The sequence below is a fragment of the Taudactylus pleione genome, unplaced genomic scaffold (genome assembly GCF_031769625.1).
Source record: "Taudactylus pleione unplaced genomic scaffold, aTauple2 ptg000189l, whole genome shotgun sequence".
NCBI lineage: Eukaryota > Metazoa > Chordata > Amphibia > Anura > Myobatrachidae > Taudactylus > Taudactylus pleione.
This window is the reverse complement of record NW_028284591.1, coordinates 2,215,533-2,241,561: the sequence shown is the minus strand read 5'-3', so window position 1 is coordinate 2,241,561 and position 26,029 is coordinate 2,215,533. Positions and strand designations below refer to the sequence as shown.

Genomic DNA, 26,029 nt, shown 5'->3' with positions numbered 1-26,029 from the left:
CACTTATGAAATGTTTGTAATTTTACTTCAGTATACCATAGTAACATCTGACAAAAAGGTCTAAGAACACAAGCGGCAAACTTTGTGAAAACCAATACTTGTGTCATTCTCAGAACTTTTGGCCATGGCTGTATATTTAAGTGGCTATGTGAAGGACTGGGAGTTAATAGAGGCTAATATATCTGTTTGATAATGATTACATTAGGTATTGATAGATGTCCAGCACGCTGCCTTGCTAAATTCTGGCACTGAGGTCTGAGCCCTCTTTGCCAAAGTAGTTGCAATCTCTCTAATAGCTTAATCAACCCGATTAACAATGTTCCTTCCGATGGGAGATTAGTCAAGATATAGTTGGACTGTTGATTCACTGTTTAAGGCTGTAAAACAAAGGCCCTCATTCAGAGCCGTACGCTCTGAGCAGAGCGCACGCTCTGAATGAGGGCCGCCATCCATAATTATGGAGCGTCCTCCTGGACGCTCGTATAGCTGTGGGTCACCACCCACAGCCTATACGAGCGTGCAGTTTGATGGCCGCGATGGTCGTGACCATCGCGACCATCAAAACTGCGAGCCGGAGCCTGCAGTTGCGGTTTTCAACCGCAAGGCCCGGAGTGATTTTGGCTCTATCAGAGCCAAAATCACTCCCACTGACATCACTAGTGATGTCAGTGGGCCGGCTTCTGACGGTAGGCGTTCCCTTGGGAACGCCCCCGTCAGGGAGGCACGCCCCCGGCACGCCCACCAAAGGGGGCGTGCTGTCAATCAACATCGACAGCACGCCCCCTTTGATCAGACACAACGAGCGAAGGACTTTCCTTCGCTCGTCGCGTCTGGCGCATGCGCACGACGGAGCTCCCTCCGTCGTGCGCATGCTCAGTGCAGACCATCGACCCACTTGCGAGCGGACAGCCGCTCGCGAGTGGGTCTGAATCAGGCCCAAAGTTCTCTTCTAGAACTATGGATGTAGCCATAGCTCTGGTTGAGGGAACAATGGTGTCCAAAGAAGTTGTGCATAGGAATTCAAATCCCCTCTGCATAATGCCAAATAATTCTTACTAGGTAACATCTGAAGAGTTACTCTCTATAATCTGAGGTTTTGTAACCTGAAGCTATGGTTATTCCAAGTATCAATGCTATACCTGAGGAAATATAAAGCTTTTTGAAAGAACTGTTTTTACCAGATATCTTAGATAGGATCCTCATCTATTTAAGTAGTGGTGCACGTGGGGGTTTATTATAAATAAATATGATATATTATATATATATATATATATATATATATATATATATATATATATATATAGGCAAGCAAAGGTGCAGCACTCAAAACTCTAAATATATAATCCACAGGCTGGAGTAGGTTAACAACGTTTCAGTATTGCTCAACTGTCTTCAGGTAACCTGAAGACAGTTGGCAATACTGAAATGTTGTTAACCTACTCCAGCCTGTGGATTATTAATTTAGAATTTTGAGTGCCGCAGCATTGCTTGTCTATAGTTATATTTGTGAGGGCACCGACCACAGATATACCGTATTGATGGGAGTGCCGGACTGGTGGTAAATATATATATATATATATATATATCCCCCTCCCCCAGTAAATCCTGCTCTTGCCCCTATATATATTCTAATATACCTTCATAATTAACTTGTCCTGCATTGTTTTGTACTGTAAGTCACTGCTATCTTGTTTGCCGATTTGTAAGGAGCTGAGGAACCCTTATGGCTCCATAAAAATAAATTATAAAATAGTATAATAATAACTCTTTCAGGATTAATTCCTAATTAGACTTGTTTTAAAACAAAGACACTTGTTCAGATGTCAATATTGCTGTTACCCTTATCCCTAAGGAGATATATATATATATATATACATACACAGTATATGTAAATAAAATATCCATATTATCCAAACCAAATTATCTTGGCGTTTTCTTCCTTTCTTGACAAATTCTCCACAACATCATAGCAAATTTATCAAAAGTGGGAAAATGTTTCTTGCACTTCTATACTCAGAAAGGACATTTTGTTCCTTGCTGGTAACAAAAGCTTGTTTCATCCAGTCAATTAAATCTTTATACTGTCCGTGAGGATACAGCGTTTCCTTAGGCTGTAGATTGCATTTTGCACCAATGTTTTCATTACTTTCTGCAGAGAAAGTTCCATCACATGCAGTACACATCTTGTGGACACGTATCTTTCACCAAAGGCTCTAAACACAACTGTACTGTACCTAAGCGGGTCATTCTTCTACTGTTTTTGCACATTCTCTGGCTTATTTTGTGCGTTCCGCTCCATCGGTGCTGCTGCAGTGCTCTGGGCTTGCGCAACTGACACAAGAGGTTCGCTAGTGCGGTGTTCACTCTAGGTGCAGGGGCGCTGATCAATGAGGGGGGCAAAATTTTAATTTTGAAGGGCAACATTTTATATGTGATGCATCACATCAAAAAAATTTTCCTTCAATATTTAAATTTGCCCTCCTCACTGAGCAGCGCCCCTACACCTAGAGGGAACACTACCAGTGGCAGCAACAGTCATCGTCAGCATCCGCTATTTGCATCTGCCCTTCACCATCCCCAAGTAATACAGCTTACCCAGGTCTATATGCGCCTATTTTACTTGGTCTGTTCGCAATTGCATATACATGCCCTTATTGCACCATCCAGGGACAGGCAGATGTAAGTGAAAGGGGTCACACAAATCAGTACGGGTGCCTATGCGTTTGCTGGATTGTTCTCCGAATCCATGCTAGATTCGCTCTGCAAATGGCGTAGAGAATCAGCCCCAAAGTACGCCTTAAATGGCCTCTTTAAGTAACAAACTATACCATGATGTGACACTAACCTGACGTACCAATCATCAAAAACATGCTCTACGCTTTATTGTACTAAAATGTGCACAAGTAAAAAAGATCCACAAATGACATTTTTGGATGACAGCAAAACAAAGGCACATATTGCAAAGTGACAAAGATTTTAATTTCTTACCCTCTGACTTATGACCTGCCCCCTGACTGGTGTACTTTATTCAGCAAAACATTGATCATTCCAGCAGCAACTCCACATGCTAACTGGTGCAGATTGTGCCAGTGTACATTACCGGGGGCAACAGGCATCTCATATCCACTTACCTGACATTTTCCTGTCCGAATGTCATACAGGGCCACCGAGCCAAGCCGGGCTCCCACTGCTATCCTGTGGCTGCGCTCGCAGTAACTGACCATGTAAAACCTGCATAGGATGGAGGGAGGAATAAGTTACGCTATCAGTGCAGCAATGACTGTTACACGTTATACTGTGAGCTTAGGATGAATGGTTTCTCACCTCCTAACATCTGTATGTAAGTATCTCATGTATCTAATGGTTTATCCCTCTATTCGCAGCTATGGAATATTGTGAAACTTTATTTATAAAATACAACAGCAGCAACAAGGTTAGGTCTACTTTAAGATATTCAGATTTCTTTCTGGGGCGATTCAATGAATAGCTCCCGGAGCTATTCAATTCAGTGCGCTGTGTGGTCGGAGAATGCCAGGGATCGCGCCTTAACAAGGGTGTTAAGGAGCGGTAACCAGCATTCTCTGACCAAAGTGCCGGGCGCGCGGCTGTCAGCGCCGCGCTATGTAGAAAACCAGCCACGCACCCGGCACTTTGGTCAGATTTCTCTTCACATCCCCAGGGGGGTGCGAGAAGAAATCCTTAACGCGCCCAAACAGCGCGGTGTATTGAATAGCTGTGGGAGTCCCTCCCGTCGCTATCAATAGTGCGTTGAATCGAATTCCCCTATTTGAGAGGTTTCGGGCTAAAGGTAATAGCTGCAATCCGGCGTCGCTGCGGGAATACATGCGAGTACAGATGTGCCCACATACATCTATCCTCCGTGCGCTACAAGTCGCACCACACATAACGCGGGAGCTCAGTGTGCCTCTGTAGCGCCGAGCGCCTTTTCAAGCGTCTTTTTACCTTCAAATGCGTCTTATTCGCACTGTCAAAACCGGATAATTGGCGAAGACAGAATCTGTTTGCAATCAGACGCACAATGCAATTCAGTGCTGTTTTCCCCGCATACATACATTTAAAAGCAATGGTCCCGTAACGCAAAAAGGATAATTATTACTTGGTTTAAACGCAATGTCAGTATATAAAGAAATGTTTTCTGTAACTATGGCTTAGTAAATGACAATTGAACTGTGTGTGGAACCGTACTGATCGACTCTGTTTCCACAGCGTTCCGGTGACATCAATATGAAGATCAGAACATGCGGCTATGAAATATGAATGTTAGAGAGAATATCTATTTGAAATGTTGTTTTCCATAGCAGCTTAGATTTGCAGGAGGGGGATACAAAAGGAGGTTGGAGACCTTTTGTATCCATTTGGAATTGTCCAATAAATGCCCTGTAACAGATTTCTAACCTTTACCAAAAGACAATAACATGGTGTAGGCCTGTTTACATTTTTGTCCAAAGGACTGGTTATTCCAGTCTAATCAATAGAGCTAGCTAGCTGAGAGTAGAATCTAATTAACAGTAGTCTCAGGTAACCAAAAGGATACTCCCTTTCTGATGACCTCACAGGTAAAAGGGGGTGGGAACCATAGCACGCACACACTTGGAGAAACAGACTGGGACACACTTGCAGATTTTAGAAGGAAGAGAGAGGTTCACTCCCTGACAAGACAACGGAAGAATGGGTCTCAGTTCCTCTGGGTTATAGCAGAGTATAAAATGTGCAATATTTAGCCTATTTGGGTGTCTGTAGCTATGTTTGGTGTTAATCTGTTATTAGCTTAGCATGGTGTGTGGTTTGTAGTTTTCTAAGGATATTCATGGGTCTGTGTTGGCATGCAGTGGATGATGTGTTGTCTGGTCTGTGCTTTTCATCTACACTGTAGGGTACAGTGGTCTGTTGTCAGCATGCAGGAAAGGGATTGATTGTGGAATTGTTGTGATATTTGTGAATGATTGATGCTGGTTGATTGAGATCCTCTGGTGTGTTCTGTGTTTGCCTTTTCATTTGTGAATGATTGATGCTGGTTGATTGAGATGCCATGTGTTCTGTGTTAGGGCCTTGCCATGTGCTTGAACGGTATCTCTGCTTGGGAGAGATGAGCTTTGTGTGTGCTGTATACTCATGAATGTGATCATAGGGTGGTGTCAGTGTTGTATCGTGGAGGTTGAATTGATGGCAGCTTTGAATGGTCGTGGGTGGTTGCCGTGTGGTGTTGTGTGAGTCAGATGGGTATGTTGTCTGCGGTTTGTTGGAGATGGCTTGCCTCCATGTGGGGTGAACAAGGGAAATTGTGATTCTGCCCAGTTGTGGTGTTGTGTGGGTCAGATAGGTATATTGTCTTTGTTGTGGTTGTATTTTGTCGATGGATGTATGATTTGCGGAGTTGCAGCTTGGTGCAGGGTGAAGTTTGCCTAGGGATCATGAGGCTTGCAAACAAAGGAAAAACATGTGCTTCGGCCCTTCCCCCTCCCCACGGTCTAATGACTACTGGATGAGGTCTGTGGTAGGATGGTATTGTTGTATATTGGAATCAGCTTATGTGGTACATGTTGGAATATTAAATGGTGCAGTGTTTGCCTGATGTGTTGGCATATGATATCCAGCGTGCATATTTAATTAACTATGGCATTATGGGAGATTTCAATGAGGTAGCTGCATAATGGAGTTTGTTTGTAGACCATGCGGTTTGGACAATAGGGCAGGAAGCATTCCCAACCCCCCCTCACACACAAACAAACACACACACACACTCCATCACCAGCCATCTTGAACATGTGCTCTCAGCAGACATTGATACATCTCTCATTGTATTTTAATGTCTCTTTTTACACTCTCTCTCTCTCTCTCTCTCTCATATTGCTCATTGTATTTTGATCTTTAATAACCGTTTCATGTATTTTAACTGTACCTTATGACCTAATGTTTGTACAATTTATTTGCGCTCATTATTAGATCATAGCGTTGTAACATCTGTACTTTTACCTGAATAATAATCTTTAGCGCTTCGGACCGCTATTCAACTGTCTCGGTATTTCATTAATGGTATAATAAAAATAGCGACATCTTGTGGTTTTAGAAGGTACAGGCAGGTTTTGTCTTAGAGGTTCGAGGCAGGTGAATCTTAGAGGTTTATAGGCAGGAATGTATTAAAAGGTATTTACAAATTCAACAGCACAACGATGAGACTGGATAGCCCATGTGATTTCTTTGTTTTTTTTTTTTAATTAAATTTGCAAAAATCTCAAAAAAACTTTTTACACGTTGTCATTATGGGGTATTGTGTGTAGAATTTTCAGGACAAAATGAATTTATTCCATTTTGGAATTAGGCTTTAACATAACAAAATGTGGAAAAAGTGAAGCGCTGTGAATACTTTCCGGAGGCACTGTAAGCCAACTTGCATTTTAGGATTTGTTTATTCTTTAAATAAACGTGCAGGATGAAAGCGCTCATAGAAAATTATTTTAATGTTGTGCTCAGCAGCCTAAAGTATATAAAAAAATATTTATTTCTAACAGGCCTGGAAAAGGACAGAATAGAAAGTTTCAAACACAGTGTTAGAGTCGGTAAAGGTGAAAGCATCTATTCTTCTTGGTTAAACACGTTAGGCAGATGAAAAGGTATCTAGACCTTACAGGAGTGACGCTGGCCTGAGGACCAGAGCAGCTGCTGAAAATCTCATTTCTCCAGGAATAAATGTCGCCAAGCATTTAATAGATCTCATTCTTCACAGGCAGCAACCAATGAGGGAAACATCCTGCAATTTGTCTTTGGGTTCCTTGGGGGGGGTTAACACACTTGGCCGTTCAATCTCAAACGCAAATGAAGTCTCGGCAGCACTCGTCAATGGTTATGGATAGATTTCAAGAGATTCTGGAATTTGGAAGCTGCGTGGGGCTTTAAGTTAACAATGGAAGGTATTCTCAGATCAGCCTATGCTAATGTGCTTTTCTATGCATTGCTTTGACCATTTCATACTGTGATTTAGGACGTTCATACTGTGATTTAAGACATCATGCGAGACCAAACTGTACAATTAGGGAAGGAATTATGAGTTATCTCTATGCATAATGTGTACATGTTGTCTACACTTCGTAGCGGCAGACATTTTGTGAGTGAACCAATATTCTCTAGAATATGGTCTAATAACACTGCACAACAATGAAAATGTTTCCGATGTGAAAATAGTTACTTCTAATTGATTTCAGCATGCAAAGAATGAATATGACATGTAAAACTCTCAGTTAGCTCTGAGTTCCAAGATATAGCCCATTTATGATGATGTAGGGGTATTCCTAGTGACGTGGGCAGAATGGAGAGAATCTTACCAGCAATCTACGTTCCGCGCAGAGGGGGCGGGGCCTAATGACCCAATTAAATGAATCAGTTATTTGTCCCCTCCCCTATTCAAATATATGCGATTCACGGGGTTACCCCCACAATATAACTGTGGTGCACTGAGTGACAAGCATAGTGAGCGATTCCACCAAGACATTTCAGCAATGGGACAAAGACATCAGTGTAGATGATCACTACTGTTGGACAGGGACAAGAGATGCCCCAGAAGAGGAGGACAAGCGACAAGCAAAGAGAAAGCACCCCCATGTATAGGCCACTATATTACATAGTACTTTCCTATGCTGTATGTTTGTTTCCTATGCTGTATGTTTGTTTCGTTTGCTGTATGTTTGTTTCCTATGCTGTATGTTTGTTTTGTTTTGTGTTCTTATTTGTGATTGAATTAAAACAACAGTTATTGATTTTCTATCAAGAAAATATCAGATTATTTTAAAATAGCTTTTCACTATGACTATATTACTAATGTACATACAGTATAGTGCAAGTAGTGTAGCTCAAAAAATACAGCTAGTAAAAACATTCTGAAATCATTTTAGTTTTTCTTGACCTCAAATTAGTAATGTACGACGGAAACAAATTAAAAGTATTAATTTGTTGTACAGTGTAATTCTTAAGAAACGTCACATCCACATGTGCCCGCTGTTCATCTCATTCTAAGATCATGGGCATTAATATGAAGCCGTTTGCTTTCTGTTAGATGTTATACACCAGCAGCAGTGAGGTTATACAGTGACGTTGGGTGATAAGACCTGGCTCACATTTGGCCAAAATAACTCCTCATTTAATATGCAGATAACAAATCATCCCCAGCGCTGTCTAAAACTCCAATAAAAGGCAAATCTTGATCATTTAACTCATGTAATATCATGATCTATAGCAAAAATAAATAGTCACTATTGCAAGTCAGGGTTGAAACGCTCTTTACTGAATAATTCATATTTGAATGTCCTTGTCCTGGAGTGTTAACATTCCAATACAGTGGACAGTTTCAGTAAACTGCGTTGTTTAAGAGGAACAAATCTTAAATACTGTAGGTGGGTCCCTGATAATGATAATCTTCTTGTAGCATTGTAGCTACTCTCCCTCACCCTCCACCTATGCTTTGGAACTTCCCACCTCATTCCATCAGAAAGGCAAAACCGAGACAACTCATCTCCTAATCTGGCCATTCAATAACTAATCTCAATCAATAGTTGTTTCTGCCCAACCACATTCACCGCCATCTTCTGCCCGACATCTCTCACATGTACTGTCTAACTATAGGTTTCCTTTATAGAGTGTAAGCACATTGAGCAGAGTCCAATCGTGCCAACAGGCCTTGTAACTGTTATGATGCTTCCTATGTGCAGAAGAAGATGCTGGTGATGTTCAAATCAATAACAATTGCATGACCCAATGGGGTATCACATCTGTCCAGGTGTACAGGAATCAGAGGACAATACATTTCCCACCCTCCTGATAAACGGACGCGGCACAGTTACAGCGGGGGGTGGGGGTAGGGGGCCGAGACAGACTGTTCTTGTAGCACAATCATTTTTCTTATGTACTGTAATAACTATTTGATTTGCCCCCTGATGCTCTTAACCTTAGTTTCATGCCATTGTGGGCTAAACGTTTGTAGCATGATTGCCCTAACGTACAGCGCTGCGTAATATAGATGTGGCCGTTTTCTAAATAAAGAATAACTATTATAACATTAATAAGTATGAAGCAAATGATGGATAGAAAAGGCTCAATGATTATCTATGGTAAAAGTGAGATTTTACATTACACACAGTTTAAAAGTCCTGAAAGTGTAAATGTGCCCATACACATACTGTAAGGGTTTTTCTGACACTGCCATTATCTTGCATGAGATTTTATAATCTTTGCTACTTGTGGCGCACACTTTGGGCCTGATGGACGCAAATGCCGGCACTGCTGTAATCCCGTATGCAGCAGCTGTGCGAAAATATTACAAAATCGCAGCTGCTGGAATTTATATTGAGGCGACCACCACATTGCAGGTCTGCCGCTAGCATACAAGGACAGAACCATCGGATTCACATCGGTCAATCATCAGACTTCTGAGTAACGCTATTGTCACACAGAATGGGTGTCAGAACTAAGATGCCAGAGCCTTAGCTGCGAATAAATCCTGTCTGCGAATGCTATCTGAAGACCATCGCGGCACAAGTGCAGTGCAACTCCGGCGCAAGCGAACTAGAGAAAGCATCGGCCATTTGCGATAACATCGGCATTGGGCCCATCTCTAAATCAGTCCCTGTATCTTTCTCAAATAAAAACTTATTAAAAAAAATGTTTCTGAGACCATCATGTGCTAAGGTCTGAGGTCTGTCCCGTCTCCAAGATGCATTGCTCAGTGCACACCCGTCTAACGGCTCCCACTGCTAGGGAGAGGGGACAGATCCAGCCGAGGAGGACTCGCTTGGAACGGGAGTAGTAGTAGTATGGGAGTGGGAAGGAACGGGTAGGCAGGACATAGCAGCAGAGATGGGGGACAGGCAGGGACAGAGCAGGGGACAGGACGGGGGAGCAAACTGAAGTGACCCAGCATGGGTCCGTTTATCAGTAGGTTATAAATATATTTTAAGTTTGTGGAAAAAACGATCAATCATAACATAAATGCTCACCATAATACATTGATTAAATTTAGATTAGTTTAAGGGGTCTACAAATCGTTCATAGAAAATACTGTTTTTGAAAAGATGTTTTGGTCAAACTTCATAGAACCATTGAGTGTGTGGCCCCCTCAAAGAACTTTATTGAAAATTACTATTGGTAAGTTAACACCCCTAAAGTGACTGAACTGATTAAGATCTTGGGTCTGGGAGTTCCGCAGTTCCAAAGCGACTTAAACCGGGTACACACAAGAATGACGGCCAATCGTGCAGATGGTCGGTGAGATTTCTCAACGCCTCAGACCATCACCGATTGGCCAGACACACTACACCAGTGGTCTTCAACCTTGGCCCTCCAGCTGCTATGGAACTACAGATCCCAGGATGCCCTGCCACAGTTTTAGCATGCTGTTATATCAAAACGGTGGCAAGGCATGCTGGGATGTGTAGTTCCACAGCTGCTGGAGGGCCAAAGTTGAAGACCCATGCACTACATGATTTATTGAACGACGAAACAATACCTCTCTCCATCCTTCATTAAAATGCACAGCCACAGACACGAGCTTTTGATTGAACGCGCTGTGCGGTCAATTAAACGATCTCATATGTCATCCGCGGGATGGCACAATTGTGCATACACATTAGACTTCTTGTTCAGATAAGGCAAATTGTGCAGATATCTTTCCAATGTGTACCCGGCATTACCCTTGACAGTTCGGAACACTGTTTATAATCCCGGGCTTTAACATTCTGGAGACGTTGACAGGAATGCAGCAATTAGTGCAGAGTGTCTGCCAGGAATAATTAGAGGGGGCGTTGTGTAATTAATACACTAGTGATACATTCATTCGCACTTTGGGGAACATTTTGATTAATCACACAGAGAAGTGCTTTGTAAAATGTACCCCTAATACTGTTATCAGAGCCGATTAGGGCGCGTTACTCTGGCTTGGTTTGTACAATAACCTAATAGAAATTAGGGAGTAATAAGTGCAACAGGAACAATAAATATTAATACGGGTTTCATTTCCCTGAAGAGTTTGCAACCTAAATACTGTAGGTGGAGGTAGACATAAGGCAACAACAGCACAGGTAACAAATAATGAAGCTGGGAATTCCCCCGGAGAACACTAAATAAATTAATGGCTTCAATTGTATTTTTAAAGCTTCCAGGTATATTAAAAAAAAATCACTCAAGTACAGTATATCCTGTTTGCATGTTTGATACACATTAACATTTTAGTTCTGTAAATTTGTTTTTTTAATTATTTCAAGTAACAATCCCCCAAAACATGTTTTTTAAACGTAAATCACTTTGGCTGGTTAAAAGAAGGAATGCTATTTACCACCACACCCCCTTTTTTTTTTCTCCAGGCTGTTATTAATAATTAAAAATTCTATACAGTGTTAGGGACTATCATGACAACTAGTTACATGACACCTGATGTAGCGAGCGGAGAGGCTTTGGAACACCCTTCTGAGCGCTGTTTTCACTGTTACATCCACCCCCTCCTCTGCCATCACATGACCTACTGACAAAGTCTGTATCTGTGTAGCAAAGTCACTATGTCAGCCATACTTGTTACCCCCTTAAACAGCTAAGAAAAATCAGGTGCATCCTTAAATAGTACTTGACTAGCTATTTGAATATTTGTAACATTATGTTGTTAACATTATATATAAATATAAATGTATTATCAGGAATACATGGGTGGGTCAAAGTTTACAGATAATAGGATTTTTGGGTACTTACAGTTGAATCCTTGAGTCAGGCTGGGGGACACTGAACCATGGGTTGTAGGTGGGAAAGTATGGATTTGGCACTAACACTGAAATCTATGACTCCTCCCCTCTGCAACCCCTGACTTCAGTACAGCCTGACTCAGAGAAAAGGATTCAAGGGTAAGTACCCAAAAATCCTATTTTCTCTTTCGTCTGGGCTGGGGGACACTGGACCATGGGATGTTCAAAAGCCGCCCCAATGGGAGGGAACGCTCAGATTGCCCGACCAGAGAACTGTACGCCCAAAATAGGCGTCCCCGAAGGCAAAAACATGAAACCTGTAGAACCACAAAAACGTGTGGACAGAGGACCAGGTAACTGCGCGAAAAACCTGTTCAGCCGAGGCCCCGTGACGCGCCGCCCAGGAAGCCGTCACGGCCCTAGTGGAATGAGCCAACACCCTAGCTGGTGCCGTTGAAATCACTGAGAGGACCCATTTTGCAATGGTCTGCTTTGTGGCTGGCCGGCCCCGTTTGTGGGAGTCGTAGAGAACCAATAAAGAGTCCTTCTTACGTAAGGTTGAAGTCCTGTTTAAATAAATGCGTAGGGCCCAGACAACATCCAACAGTGATAGATCGTCCTGGTCTTCTGAGGACTCTGAAGATGAGAAAACAGGAAAAACAATCTCCTGGTTTAAGTGGAAAGATGAAACCACTTTCGGTTGAAAAGAAGGAACCGCCCTGAGCACAGCCCTATCATCATGGAAAACAAGAAAAGGTGGTTTCCAACTAAGAGACCCGCCGAGCCAATGGCCATCAGAAAAACCACTTTCCACATTACGAACCGAAGGTCCATGGATTCCAAAGGTTCAAACGGAGCCCGCTTAAGAGCCGACAGAACCAGGGGCAAATCCCATGGCACTACTGGTGGTTGAACTGGAGGCTGTATTCGCAAGACCCCCTGTAAAAAAAAGCCTGCACCTCTGGGAGGAGAGCCAGATACTGCTGAAAGTAAATGGAAAGAGCCGAAATCGGTACCTTCAAAGATTGAAGCCGGAAGCCAGCCTCCAGATCGCCCTGCAGAAATGCTAAAAACCTTGGCAGGCGGAACTGGGCAGTATGTACTCCCCGCTGCTCACACCACACAATATAGGTTTTCCAAACCCTGTGGTAATTCTGCGCGGAAACCTGCTTCTGCACCCAGAGCATGGTCCTGATGACTGAAGGGGAAAAACCCACTGGCCTTCAAGAGCCTGGTCTCAACAACCAGGCCATTAAAGCCAACTGAGGTAGGCCTTCGTGACAGAATGGCCCCTGTAGCAGAAGATCTGGACGCAGAGGCAGACTCCAACCCGGCCCTGCGGCTAGCATGAGAACCGTGGCGAACCACGACCGGCGCAGCCAGTTTGGAGCCACTAGGATGACTGAAACCTGCTGCTCCCTGACTCGACTGAGTACTCTTGGTAACATGGGAATTGGAGGAAAAATGTAGGCCAGACGAAAGTTCCAGGGAACAGTCATGGCATCTACTGCAAATGCCAAAGGATCTCTGGACCTTGCACAAAATCGAGGGACCTTGCAATTGTGGCGAGACGCCATCAGGTCCACCTCCGGCAGCTCCCATCTCTGGACCAGCTGCCGGAAAACATCCGGGTGAAGAGACCACTGCCCTGGCAGGAACGTAGTCCTGCTGAGGTAGTCTGCCTCCCAATTCTCCACCCCGGTATGAAGACTGTTGAAATTGCCGGGAGGAACGTCTCCAATAATCCAGTTGGGAGTCACCAGGGACCGACCCTGGAGAAGGTGATCGGTAATCAGACAGCAGCAAAGTGACTGATGAGTGTAGTCTGACAGAACCAGCAACTGAGAAGAAAGGTCGTCTGAGCAGCCCGTCCAATGCCGGAGAATCTCCCACTTGAGAATCAGTGAATAGAAGCGGCCATAGTGGATGGTCTCGAAGGTAGAGACCATCGTGCCTAGTAACCTCATGCCCAGCCAAACAGATGGCCGAGGGGCAGACAGCACTTTCCTGGCCAAGTCCCGAAGGGCCCGGGCTTTGGGCCTGGGCAAGAAAACCCTTTCCAGTTCTGTATCGAAGCTCACCCTCAAAAAAGTCAGACGTTGGCACGGCCTGACGTGACTCTTCTTGAGATTCAGTATCCACCCATGATGCTGCAACACCTGCACCGTGTGATCCAGGTGGAGCTGAAGTTGGGCAGCGGAATCCGCCTTTACTAGCAAATCATCCAAATAGGGAATCACCGTTATTTCCTCGGAATGCAGTAAGCTTGCCATTGCTGCCATGATCTTTGTGAAGACCCGTGGACCTGTAGCCAAACCGAACGGCAGAGCCTGGAACTGGTAATGGGCTCTTCCGACCGCGAACCTGAGTATAGACTGATGCCCCGCCCAAATCGGTATTTGGTGATATGCATCTCTGATGTTGATAGATGCCAGAAACTCGTTTGCCGACATACCTTGGATCACTGATCGGAGCGACTCCATGCAAAACCGATCCACCCACAGGATGGCATTCAAGGCTCGTAGATTCAAAATCGGACGATAAGTACCGTTGGGTGTCTGGACTAGGAACAAGTTGGATTAAAACCCCTGTTCCTGTTGAGAACAGGAACTATAACCCCTTCTGAACAGAGGGAACTGATAGCCTGGTTTAAGGCCTGTCTCTTCTCCGGCTCCCTGGGTAATGCTGTAGTGAAGAAACGTTGTGGAGGCTGCCCCCTTAGGTCGATCACATAACCTGGGGAGACAATGCCGCTTAACCAGGCATCTACTCCCGAAGCTACCCACCTGTCTCGGAAAAGAAGAAGAAGGCCCCCTACCTTCCCTGAGACCGGATGGGCTGAGATCCTGCAAGGTACTCGGCTTCTCAGATGCCCAAGCAACCGGGCGTCTGAATGTGCTGGAGAATCTACGCCGGGGGGGGGGCAGAACCCCTACTGGGAAAAGAATGTCCTCGGGTCCCTGACCTCTAATCGTTCCCCTTCCTCGAAAAGAAGAATGGAAGACTCGGAAACGTGAGCCCTTTAGCTTCTGGGGCACCACAGGCAGAAAAGTGCTCTTTCCATCTGTCGTCTGGGATATAACAGTATCAAGCGCAGAACCGAACAGGATGCCTCCACAAAAAGGCAGAGACTCTAAAGTGCGTTTAAATTCGGCGTCCGCCTCCCAGGCGCGAAGCCAGAGTGCTCTGCGTGCCGCGACTGCCGCTCCATCTTGTGCGGCCTCACACACAGTCTGTAGCCGCACCTATCTGTTCCGCCAGTACCAGTAAGTCCTCTCTCACTATGGATGAGTCACCGGCAAGGCCTGCCACTAATTTGTCAGCCCACTTCTCCATGGCTCGAGAGACCCATGCAGATGCCAATAATGGGCGAATAACCACTCCGGCGCCCATAAAAATACTCCTAATGCATCCCTCCAATTTTTTATCCAGCGGATCCTTAAAGGAGGCCGCCCCTTGAACGGCAGAGCCGTGTGCTTTGCTAAACGAGCCACAGCCGCATCCACTCTTGGAGGCAGCACCCACTTAGCGACCTGCTCCTGTGGAAAGGGATAAATGGCGGCAAATGCAAATTTACGAGGAGTAGCATACATTTTATCTGGGGTCTTCCAAGCTTCCTCTACCAGATCTGAAAGATCCTGAGACACTGGGAAACAAACGACCCTCTTACGCCTCCGCCCTAGCTGAGGCGTCAAGGTCCAGACAGTCCAAAGACTGTTGTACTGTCATAATAAGGTCCTCTACGCCCTGACTTGATGCAGAGTCTGAACCTTCCTTGTCGGGCAGCACCTCCTCTTGGCGTTCCCCCTCCTCCTCTTCTTCCTCCCCCTCGGGATCTGACTCCAGCAGGACACTGGATGGAGGACGCTTATGCGTAGTTTAGACTCCTCAAAGAAGCGATCCATAAAGGCCGATACTTTCTCGACCCCTACCGCCGAGCACACGATGGTACGGACCCAAGGAGGATCAGGACCCTGGTAACCACCCCCTGCAACAGCAGGTGGTGAGGGCAAAACAGGCGCTGGTGCTGCTTGGGCTAATTCCTCTCTACGGCGGAGCAACGTCACCAGGTTAGAGAGTGAATGGCTCATAGCCTGAGCGCATGTCGGCTCCTCCGTAAGCGGAGTGGCTCCCCCAGCTGGCTGTGCACACGTGGGCCCCACCTGACAGTCCATACACAAAACCCCTGCATCCAGTTGTCCACACGGTAATTTAGCCTGACACTGGGCACATGTAAAAAAACATAGCCATTGTGGGGTTCTGGCCCTTTGTGGACTTTTTGTCCGTCATTAGAGCACCCCCCTTCCTGCGCTGCCCTGCCACAGCAATCAGCCCGGAAAACAACCCAAATTTTTATTTTTTTTTTAAATATAACAAGTGGCAATGAATATGCAAACACTCCAAGCAGGCATAAGAACAGATTACAGTAATACTGAAGACTACTTAGCTGTACGTTGCAGAGGGAAAGGAGTTTGCTCTGTCGTCCCTCCTTGCTGTTCAGGCTTCTGTCCTTTAAAAAGCTGTGAGCAGACTTCCTGGGAGCCTGCATTTTGCCACTGGAGAGCAGGGGGAACCAGCAGCCATGGTTCCTCCCCCCGTCATACTGAAGCGAGCCTCACTGCTCCTTCCTTCAAGTGTTACTCCCCTCAGTGGGGAAAGCACTTGGACTGACCGGCATTTACCTACAGCACCTGGTATCCCAGGTGGTTTTCCATCCAAGCACTAATCAGGCCCAACACTGCATAGCTTCCAAGATCAGCTTGTCCAGTGTGGTGTTGCTGTAGGTCTCACCTGCTGTCGGTCTGTAGTTGGCGCTTTCCCCACAGGAGCCGCCGACAAGAAACCCGGCAAGATGGCGCCCGCCATCCAGGACCACGCTGACTGCCTGCACCTCTACCAGGTAACAGCAGCGCGCTTATCCCCGGGCCCAGATGTCTCTATAGAGACCGGAGTGTATGGAATGGGGGAAGCGCTCAGCGCCATCCCCCCTTTAGATGCGGCTCTCACCGCCGCTTTACACTCCAGCCGTGTGCTGCTATAAGCAGCGCACAGTACCTAGAGTAAAAAATAAACATAACATTACAAATAAGGAAAAAAATACCTAAGCTAACTCAGGGCTGCAGAGCAGCCCATCCACAGGCACTAAACTTACACTGACGTCAGGGGTTGCAGAGGGGAGGAGTCATAGATTTCAGTGTTAGTGCCACATCCACGCCTTCCCACCTACAACCCATGGTCCGGTGTCCCCCAGCCCAGACGAAAGAGAAAAGGGATTTTCAATATTTTGGAGCACCATGCCAGAAATATACTAAATTCTATATAAAAATAGCCTGTCATTCTCCATGATGCCCATTTAATTCCCATTCTTATTAAACTCCCAACAGCTAGCGTAGCACTTGGTGACTGGGCCTGTCTGTATGACAATATTACATCAACATTCCAGGATAAATGGTTCGCAGATAACACATTCCTATCATATCTGTGTAGCTATCTATCACATAGTGGTAACCAGCTTCCATCTGTGAGTTGCCAGTAACTATGTTAGAGCGGACGCTGGTAAATGAGACACAGACAGAAGTGCCTGCCTTGCACAATTCATTCTCCTCCTGCCAGCTCGCTCTCCTTTAACAATGGGCCAGGACAGGAGAAATAATTTGCTTACGATTCACTTGTTAAAAGCCTGATGATATTAACAAGTAGATTTAATAGGGACCTGGACAGCAAATAACTCACATTTTACAAGTACAATTTCATCTCTGAGCCCTGTTTAAAGGACTAGGTAATTAAGATGCAAGGTAATAAAAGTTTAGTTTTCAATTAGCTCCTACAAAAGGAATTTGTTGAACAAGCAGTTCTGCGCACGGCTTTCTCACGGAAAACGTGTATTGTTGTTCTTTCCGTATGTATGTCTTTGGAAAGCTTTGTTTACGGCGGAGTAAAGGATCCTGAAATTATGTAGCAAAAGCTGGTTTAAGAGAATGTTACCGGAAAACTCTCTGTTCCGGAGGAAATTTGTGGTTGGCTGTAACATAAGTGCCCCATAGCCATTGGCTGGAAGGGTTAGCTGAAACTTTAACAGCTGGCGAGTTACAGCATCTTGTATATAGACGCTTATGACTGACATGTTTAATTTCTCCAATGGTGCCAAAGTACGGATGAGGTGATCCACAGGCCAAGCGGACAGATCCTTTCCACCAGATCCTTCAAGACGCTCTAACGGCATTTACTAACGGTTCAAAAGGTTCATTACAGGGAATCGCTTTTGCTTTGAGGCCAACTGCCCAATACTATTTTTGTCCGGCGTAAGTAGAAGAGTGCATTCAGATGGAGAGGTGAGCAGCCACAATCTCCACCTGATTAGAGCGCTGCACAGCTCATCAGCAACACAGAAGCTAGACAGGTGTAGAGCAAATCGCAACTGACAGCAAAAAACAGGCTAAAGATAGTGAATACTAAATAAGTAGACAGCTTGTTAATAACAAACTATGAAGTGAGGAACAAATTAGGTTATACCTAGAAGAGTCTCACAAGACACTAAAATAATCAACAAAAGTAGGTACAGCACAGTGACAAATGTATATAACTGCAGATATTATTATATCCAGAGTTCATGGATCGATTAGTGCCGCCTGCCTTGGTCATGTGATTAGAGGACAATCCCCTTTATGCAGAAGCATTTCTGCATAACTTTCTAGGTCTTTAGTTCTAACTTAGTGAACGATAATAGAGATTTCACGGGTCAATATCCAGAGCTTAATAAATTATACGTATTAAGCTCTAGCAAAACTAGGAGTAGCTGTGTTGAAAGTATAATTCATACACATATATATATATATATATATATATGTATATATATGAGATTTCAGCAAACCTACCGGCATACGGAGGGGAAGCACTCTTGTAGACCCTTCTTCTTCAGCAGTGATCCTTCCAGACAGTACATTATAATGTCCATTACCTTTAAAGACACAGATGCAAAACCGAATTACAAAAGCAAAAATGCAAGCATTAACATAAAAATAATTTAGGGTATTCAAGAAATAACAGAGCCCTTTTTTTCAATGAACCACCACCAAACTCAGTCAGTAACAAACAGAATCTGATGGCTTGTTTGTCTGCAGCTCCCAAGTGAGCTTACTGGTACCCCAAAACATTACAGATAAAAGAAAAATAGGGAGCACAGACAACAAACTCATTAGTTAATCCCTTTACAAGCAAATAAAACAATTCATAAATAAAATAAAAAATCAGCACAGTTCAGAAATTTAATTCAAATAAACCCTTAGTCCAATCATATTTATAACATTTCTGTGGCCACAGGCATTTTCATTAATCATAGAAACTTATTTTAATTGGTTTAAGAGGTATAGATATTTTATAGTTGCGGAAATCATGGATTGTTCCTATCACAATAACTGAGAGGCATACATAGGATTAAAGTGCATCTAATCACAAAGTAACGACATCTAATACATTGTATAAAACATCAGTGCCCTGCATTAGTATATCAGTCACTTGTCAGCATGTGCTGTATTTAATGTAGCAGACAACTAAGATGCAAAAGTATCAGTAATGCATTGGTTATGTTAGATACACAGTATATCAAAAGATAGAGAGAACTGATATTAAGTCAGCTAATAATATTGTGGGAAATTGTAGAGTAACGGCAGCGTCCGTCTCCACTGTATTCTGTGATAGAAGCCCATATTAACCCTTAGAATGGGACGTAGTTGAAATGTCGGCTGTCGGCACTCAGAATTCCGGCGTCGGAATCCGGACACCGGTCAGAATCCTGGTGCCGGCATCCCGACGGTAAGTAGTGGGGCTAAGGGGAGGGTTCAGGTTAGGCACTGGTGGGGAGGTTAGGTTTAGGCACTAGAGGGGAGAGGTTAGGTTTAGGGTGCGCGGAGGGCCGGTTAGGTTTAGGGGTTGAGTTAGGGTACTAAATCGGCAGTTGACGGTATTTTAACCCTGTCAGAATGCCGGAGTCGAGCACCCTGTCCCCAACCTCTTGGAATGTGTTTTTTTCTTAAAAAAAACCACAACCAGTAATGGCTGCAACCAAGTCTGCTTTGGAGGAAACGGACACAACAGTCGTCACATGCAAAACATTCACTGACGCGTTTCTCTGCCCCATTCCTGCAGCGGCTTCATCACTGCTAGAGGAAAGGGGTCTCGCACCAAAGGAGGCGTGCTGTCCATGTTAAGTGACAGCACGCCTCTGTCTGGGCCGGGGGGGGGTGGCTGCCCAGAAGGAGGCGTTCCCATGAGAACGCCTACCGTCAGGGGGCGGCCCCACTGACATCACAAGTGATGTCAGTGGGAGAGCTTTCGGCTCTGTTTGAGCCGAAAGCTCTCTGGGGCTTGCAGCAACGAGACCCTACCACAGGGGTCTCGTCGCAAGCCCGATGGTCGCGATGGTCTTGACCATCGCAACCATCTTCCTGGCCGCTCGCTATAGCTGTGGGTGGTGACCCACAGCTATGCGAGCGGCCAGGAGGCCGTTCTAAAAAAAAAAAAAAAAAAAAGACCGGCCCTGATTCAGAGCGACCGGGTCTGAATCAGGGCCTCTGTCTCAGTGGCACACAGATATACTGTGCATCCGGAAAGTGTTCACAACGCTTCACTTTTTCCACATTTTGTTATGTTACAGCCTTATTCCAAAATGGAATAAATTCATTTTTGTCCTCAAAAGTCTACAAACAATACCCCATAATGACAACGTGTAAAAGGTTTTTTTTAGATTTTTGCAAATGTAATAATAATAAAAAAAAACACTAAGAAATCACATGTACATGAGTATTCACAGCCTTTGCCATGAAGCTCAAAATTGAGCTCAGGTGCATCCTGTTTCCACTAATCATCCTTGAGATGTTCCTACAGTTTAATTGGAGTCCACCTGTGGTAAATTCAGTTGATTGGACATGATTTTGAAAAGCATACACCTGTCTGTATAAGGTCCCACACTTGACACTGCATGTCAGAGCACAAACCAAGCATGAAGTCCAAGGAATTGTCTATAGACCTCCGAGACAGGATTGTTTCGAGGCATAAATCTGGGGAAGGGTACAGAAAAATATCTGCTGCTTTGAAGGTCCCAATGAGCACAGTGGCCTTCATCATCCATAAATGGAAGAAGTTCGTAACCAACATGACTCTTCCTAGAGTTGGCCGGCCGTCTTAACTGAGCGATCAGGGGAGAAGGGCCCTAGTCAGGAAGGTGACCAAGAACCCGATGACCACTCTGTCAGAGCTTCAGCAGTCCTCTGTGGAGAGAAGAGAACCTTCCAGAGGACAACCATCTCTGCAGCAATCCACCGATCAGGCCTGTATGGTAGAGTGGCCAGACGGAAGCCACTCCTCACTAAAAAAACACATGGCAGCCCGCCTGGAGTACGCCAAAATGCACCTGAAAGACTCTCATACCATGAGAGACAAAGATTGAACTCTTTGGCGTGAATGCCAGGTGTTATGTTTGGAGGAAACCAGGCACCGCTCATCACCAGGCCAATACCATCTCCCTACAGTGAAGCATGGTGGTGGCAGCATCATGCTGTGGGGATGTTTTTCAGCTGCAGGAACTGGGAGACTAGTCAGGATAGAGGGAAAGATGAATGCTGCAATGTACAGAGACATCCTGGATGAAAACCTGCTCCAGAGCGCTCTTGACCTCAGACTGGGGCAACGGTTCACCTTTCAGCAGGACAACGACCCTAAGCAAACAGCCAGGATATCAAAGGAGTGGCTTCAGGTCCTTGAGTGACCCAGCCAGAGCCCAGACTTTAATCCAATTGAACATCTCTGGAGAGATCTGAAAATGGCTGTGCACCAACTCTTCCCATCCAACCTGACCGAGCTTGAGAGGTGCTGCAAAGAGGAATGGGCAAAACTGCCCAAAAGATAGGTGTGCCAAGCTTGTGGCATCACATTCAAAAATACTTGAGACTGTAATTGCTGCCAATGGTGCACCAACAAAGTATTGAGCAAAGGTACTTATGTACATGTGATTTCTTATTTATTTTTTATTAAATTTGCAAAAAAACTTTTAACACGTTGTCATCTTTGGGTATTGTGTGTAGAATTTTTAGGAGAAAATTAATTTATTTAATTTTGGAATAAGGCTGTAACATAACAAAATGTGGAAAAAGTGAAGCGTTGTGAATACTTTCCGAATGCACTGTACAAGCATCACAAATCAAATTAATCAGTGCAGTCTTGTGAAGTGGTTTGTTGCATCCGGCTGCAACGAAGATCCATTTTTTGGCCAAAAAAGACGCTACACCGCTCGAGGTGGCTCACTCATGGCATATTTAGGCTAGGTTTAGGAGGAGACATCTGTACTCCTGTAACTGCATAGTATTCACTACAAAATGTCTGCTCTTCTCATTAAGAATTTGGTATCAAGGGAACGTCCTTTGGATATCACGTCACATGCAGTTACTGTAATCAACCATAAGACGTAATCCACTTCCTTGCTCATTTTGTTAAGCAATAAAAGTACATCTGATGATCTAAACAATATGCATTAAAAACTGTACTTTTGTCAGGGTAGATTTTATTTTACGCCTATTTCTTTCTACCAGGTAAACACATCTGTCAATACAAAAAAAAACAACCTATTACACGTAACACCTCCATGGAGCTGGAGGTGTTACGTGTAATATATTGCGACAGGGACAGCATGCTTTCACATGAAGTTATTGTGGAGCAGCAGGTTTGTGCAAAGATGGAGCAATAAACAGCACGGTAATGAGATCCAGTCCAGGTTTTCCTGGGATCACTTGTAAGCCACAAGCAAGGCTAATTAGCAGCACCTGTTATCTGTCTTTAAAGTTGTGTCAGGGCAAATCCACAATGATTCTGATGGTGAATTAGTCACCCAAGTTATAGGCCCGGGGGTGACTAATGTTAGGGATATTCTGCAGTCCCTCAAACCCTCTGCTACAACGGTTTATAACAGTCTGCATGACACTGCAGACACAGGTGCGATCCCGGCAACTTAGCCTATACGCTTAAAGTGGAAATAATTTAAAAAGCAAGATCAACCTGGTGTTGCCTTTTAAATAATAGGAGCTGTGAAAATACGGTCTGTCTCACCGGAATCACGCTCGTGCCTTCGACTCGCTGGCTATTAAAGGGCCTAATTCACTACGGATAGCAACTGCGTAAGCAACTGCGATTACGCACGCTGTTCAACTGCGATAGTATGCTAATTCATTGCGCTCGCTATCCCGTCGTAGCACTCCACAAGGGTGCCCACTTTACCTTACACACCCATACGTAATGTTTAGCAAGACTGCGAAACCATTGGTACAATCGAGTACTATCGCAACCTCCTGCACACTTGCACAAGCCCTGACCTTACTCAGAGATTGCTAACAACCACGCCGCGCGCTATAATTCCACAAATGGCACTTCCTGTCAATCACTCAGCGATGGGTCTGCGTAGTCACTGTGATCGCAGTCCCAATCGCAGCGGCCGGTTTGCGCAATGCGCTGCATACGTAGAACGAAACAATCGTCTAATTGCGTTCGTATTAGCAACTAAGTTCCTTGCTGAGTCAAACCCAAAGCACCAACCAATCAGCTCCTCACTGGTACTTTACAGGCTGTGTTTGAAAAGGGACAGTTAGGAGCTGATTGGCTGGTACTTTATCTCCATCCACTTTCTCTCTCTCCAAGGATTAGTACATAGATCCCACATTCATTTAAGTCACATTGTCCTACTTACCCTTAATTTCCACTGTAGAGATCAGAGCTCTACTTTGCATATACTGTACATATCATTTATGCATCTCACCTCCACTTGTTTCAGTGTCAGTCTAGCGGACTTCTCACACAGAAACACAAGCATAAAAGTGACATGCCATACCTCCACCAAGAGATCAACGACGTCCGATGGCATTTTCTCAATAAGGATTTCTATAACTCTCAGTATCTCTCCTTTAGCTCGAGCCAGAGCAGTAGTGTGGATGTTCTGCTGAGATTGTGTATTTGCAGCCAAAGCAGTGTGTCTGTGGACCTAGAAGGAAAATAAAGGTAGGAAAATAATTAGCACACGTTGCAACGAGATTATAATGTGATCATACTCTTGTTCTTTTCACCACTGCCTATGTGTCTGTTCTCAGAAACATTCCCCGCTAATTTAGCATAAAAGCCTGTTCCTGCAAATACAGTTGGAGTTCCTGGAAGAGTCGCAACATTTTTTTATTTTTTATTTTTTTTTAGCAGTGACCAAGTGCACTGTACATTGGTTGCAATGGTCATCACTTGCTGAGGTTTAGATGTCGATAATCATAATAATAATCATTATGCTCAAGGCCAGTAAATATATCATGATGGAGGGTTGTAGTGCATCAAAATTCCCTGAGACATCATCTCGCATGAGGTACATTGATTTTATATGCCCCATGTCTCCGGAAATTATTTCAAATGTTGGCAGCTATGAAAAGTTGACAAGGTAGAACGCCATAAGTGTGTGATAAATTGGTGGCAATTAGGTGTATGCAATCTTATATATAAAAATTCATTGGTCATCCCGACTGGGATGAAACTGAGGTGGTCCAGTTGAAACCTGGCCAGGTTTTAGGGGTTTGAGGTCCTGGTCGGACCTTACGGTGGAGTGTGCCAGGAAGAACTTTGACCCGAGGACGCTGGGCAGAACTTTGACCTGGGGAGCCTGTTCTGGGCCTTCCAATGGATGTATTTGGATGAAAACTTCACGGACGGGTGGCAATTGGTCTGGGATGCCTAATGGAGTGGTTGGGGTCCCGATCGGACCTCACGGCGGAGTGCGCCGGTAGAACTTTGACCCGAGGACACTGGGCAGAGCATTGACCCGGGGAGCCTTTTCTGTGCCTTCCACTGGATGTATTTGGATGAAAACTTCAGAGGGGTGACAATTGGTCTGGGATGCCTAACGGAGTGGTTGTTGTCCTGGTCGGACCTCACGGCGAAGTGCGCCTGGCAGAACATTGACCCAGCGAGCCTGTTCTGGGTCTTCCACTGGATGGATTTGGACGACATCACATAATAAAACTTAATAACTTGAAGATTTAAACCCGGGCAACGCTGGGTACTTCAGCTAGTTATTACTATAGATTGAGAGTTAGTGGTCAGAGATAGTACATAGAGAAAAAGTGTAAGATGCAGAGCAAGTTGGATAGTTTGGTGAACTTCGCTGGACATGCTCTGCATGGGACAGAGATTTGCAATGTTGGCTTACATACTTCATAGATCATTATAGAAGGTGACTCTGTATATCATTTGTTTAACCCTTTAAACTCAGCAGCCTCAATATCATCAAAAACCCCAAAACTGGAGGTCGGACATGAGCATTCCTATAGAAACGCGCACAGGGACCCGGGTGGGAAGCACTGCCAGTGAGTTAGGCTTTCTGCTCACAGGCATTACAGATGAGTGCATGAAAAGCATGTTGAAACTTATCAAAACCGCCCGCTCCCAGTAAATATTCTAATTAACAAGTAGTTCTATGATCACAGGTACCAGCCCAAGGGCTGGATGCTTTTATAGAAGTCACAGATCTCAGTGATATGTCCAGTGATAAGTAGACAGGTGTGCAAGGTCAAAATGACCATGATCATAAATCTTGCCCCGCCCACTCCATAAAGCAAGTTACAATACATCAAGCCACCTCTTTACCATCTTCCCCTCCACATCGCTGTAAAAGGCGATATGAAAAGTAGGTAAGTATTATTATCCTTTATTTATATGGCGCCACAAGGGGTCTGCAGCGCCGTGCAAAATATAAAAACGCAAACGGATAACACAGGAACAAATGTATAGAACATTGCAGACAGGGGTAACAGAGTGGAGAGACAGTGAGCAAGGAGCATGGGGCAGTGAGTTAGCACAAACCTATCTTGAGCCAGAACTCTGCAAGAAGTGAGAAGAGAACTAGGTTTCCTATTAGGAAACAGGCCATGGTACGTCAATACTGAAAGGGAAAACTGTGGCATTACTGTAAGTGGCCACTAGGGAGGAAGTTCCTCTCTTCTTTAGGTTAACTACCACTTTATAATGGAACTGTGCCGCGCTTTATATATCACTCTAATGTTAACTCGCAGAGCTCTTTCTTTACACATTTTAGAGTGCTATCGACTTATTGGCTGTCCCCTCTGAATGATAGGGCGATCAATCGGCTTTAATTTCAATTTTGTCATAAAGAATAGTAAACTGGGCCGAAGGTACAGAACGCTCTCCAGAGACAGAGATACCCTTCAATAATTACAGCTGCTGTCTCTAATTAACTGTCTGTAACGTTCTGAGAAACG

General features: G+C 44.6%; 1 protein-coding gene across 3 annotated transcripts in view; it reads right to left on the bottom strand.

Moving 5' to 3' along the window:
- Positions 1 to 26,029, bottom strand: part of WDR7 (WD repeat domain 7) — a 380,928-nt gene that overhangs the window by 53,383 nt on the left and 301,516 nt on the right. For all 3 annotated transcript variants that reach the window (XM_088476453.1, XM_088476451.1, XM_088476452.1), the window contains 3 exons: positions 23,608 to 23,757; positions 18,611 to 18,693; positions 3,132 to 3,231 (listed from right to left, as the gene is read on the bottom strand). In XM_088476453.1, coding sequence (XP_088332579.1) covers positions 3,132 to 3,231; positions 18,611 to 18,693; positions 23,608 to 23,757 — 333 coding nt within the window. The remainder of the gene's footprint in view (positions 1 to 3,131; positions 3,232 to 18,610; positions 18,694 to 23,607; positions 23,758 to 26,029) is intronic.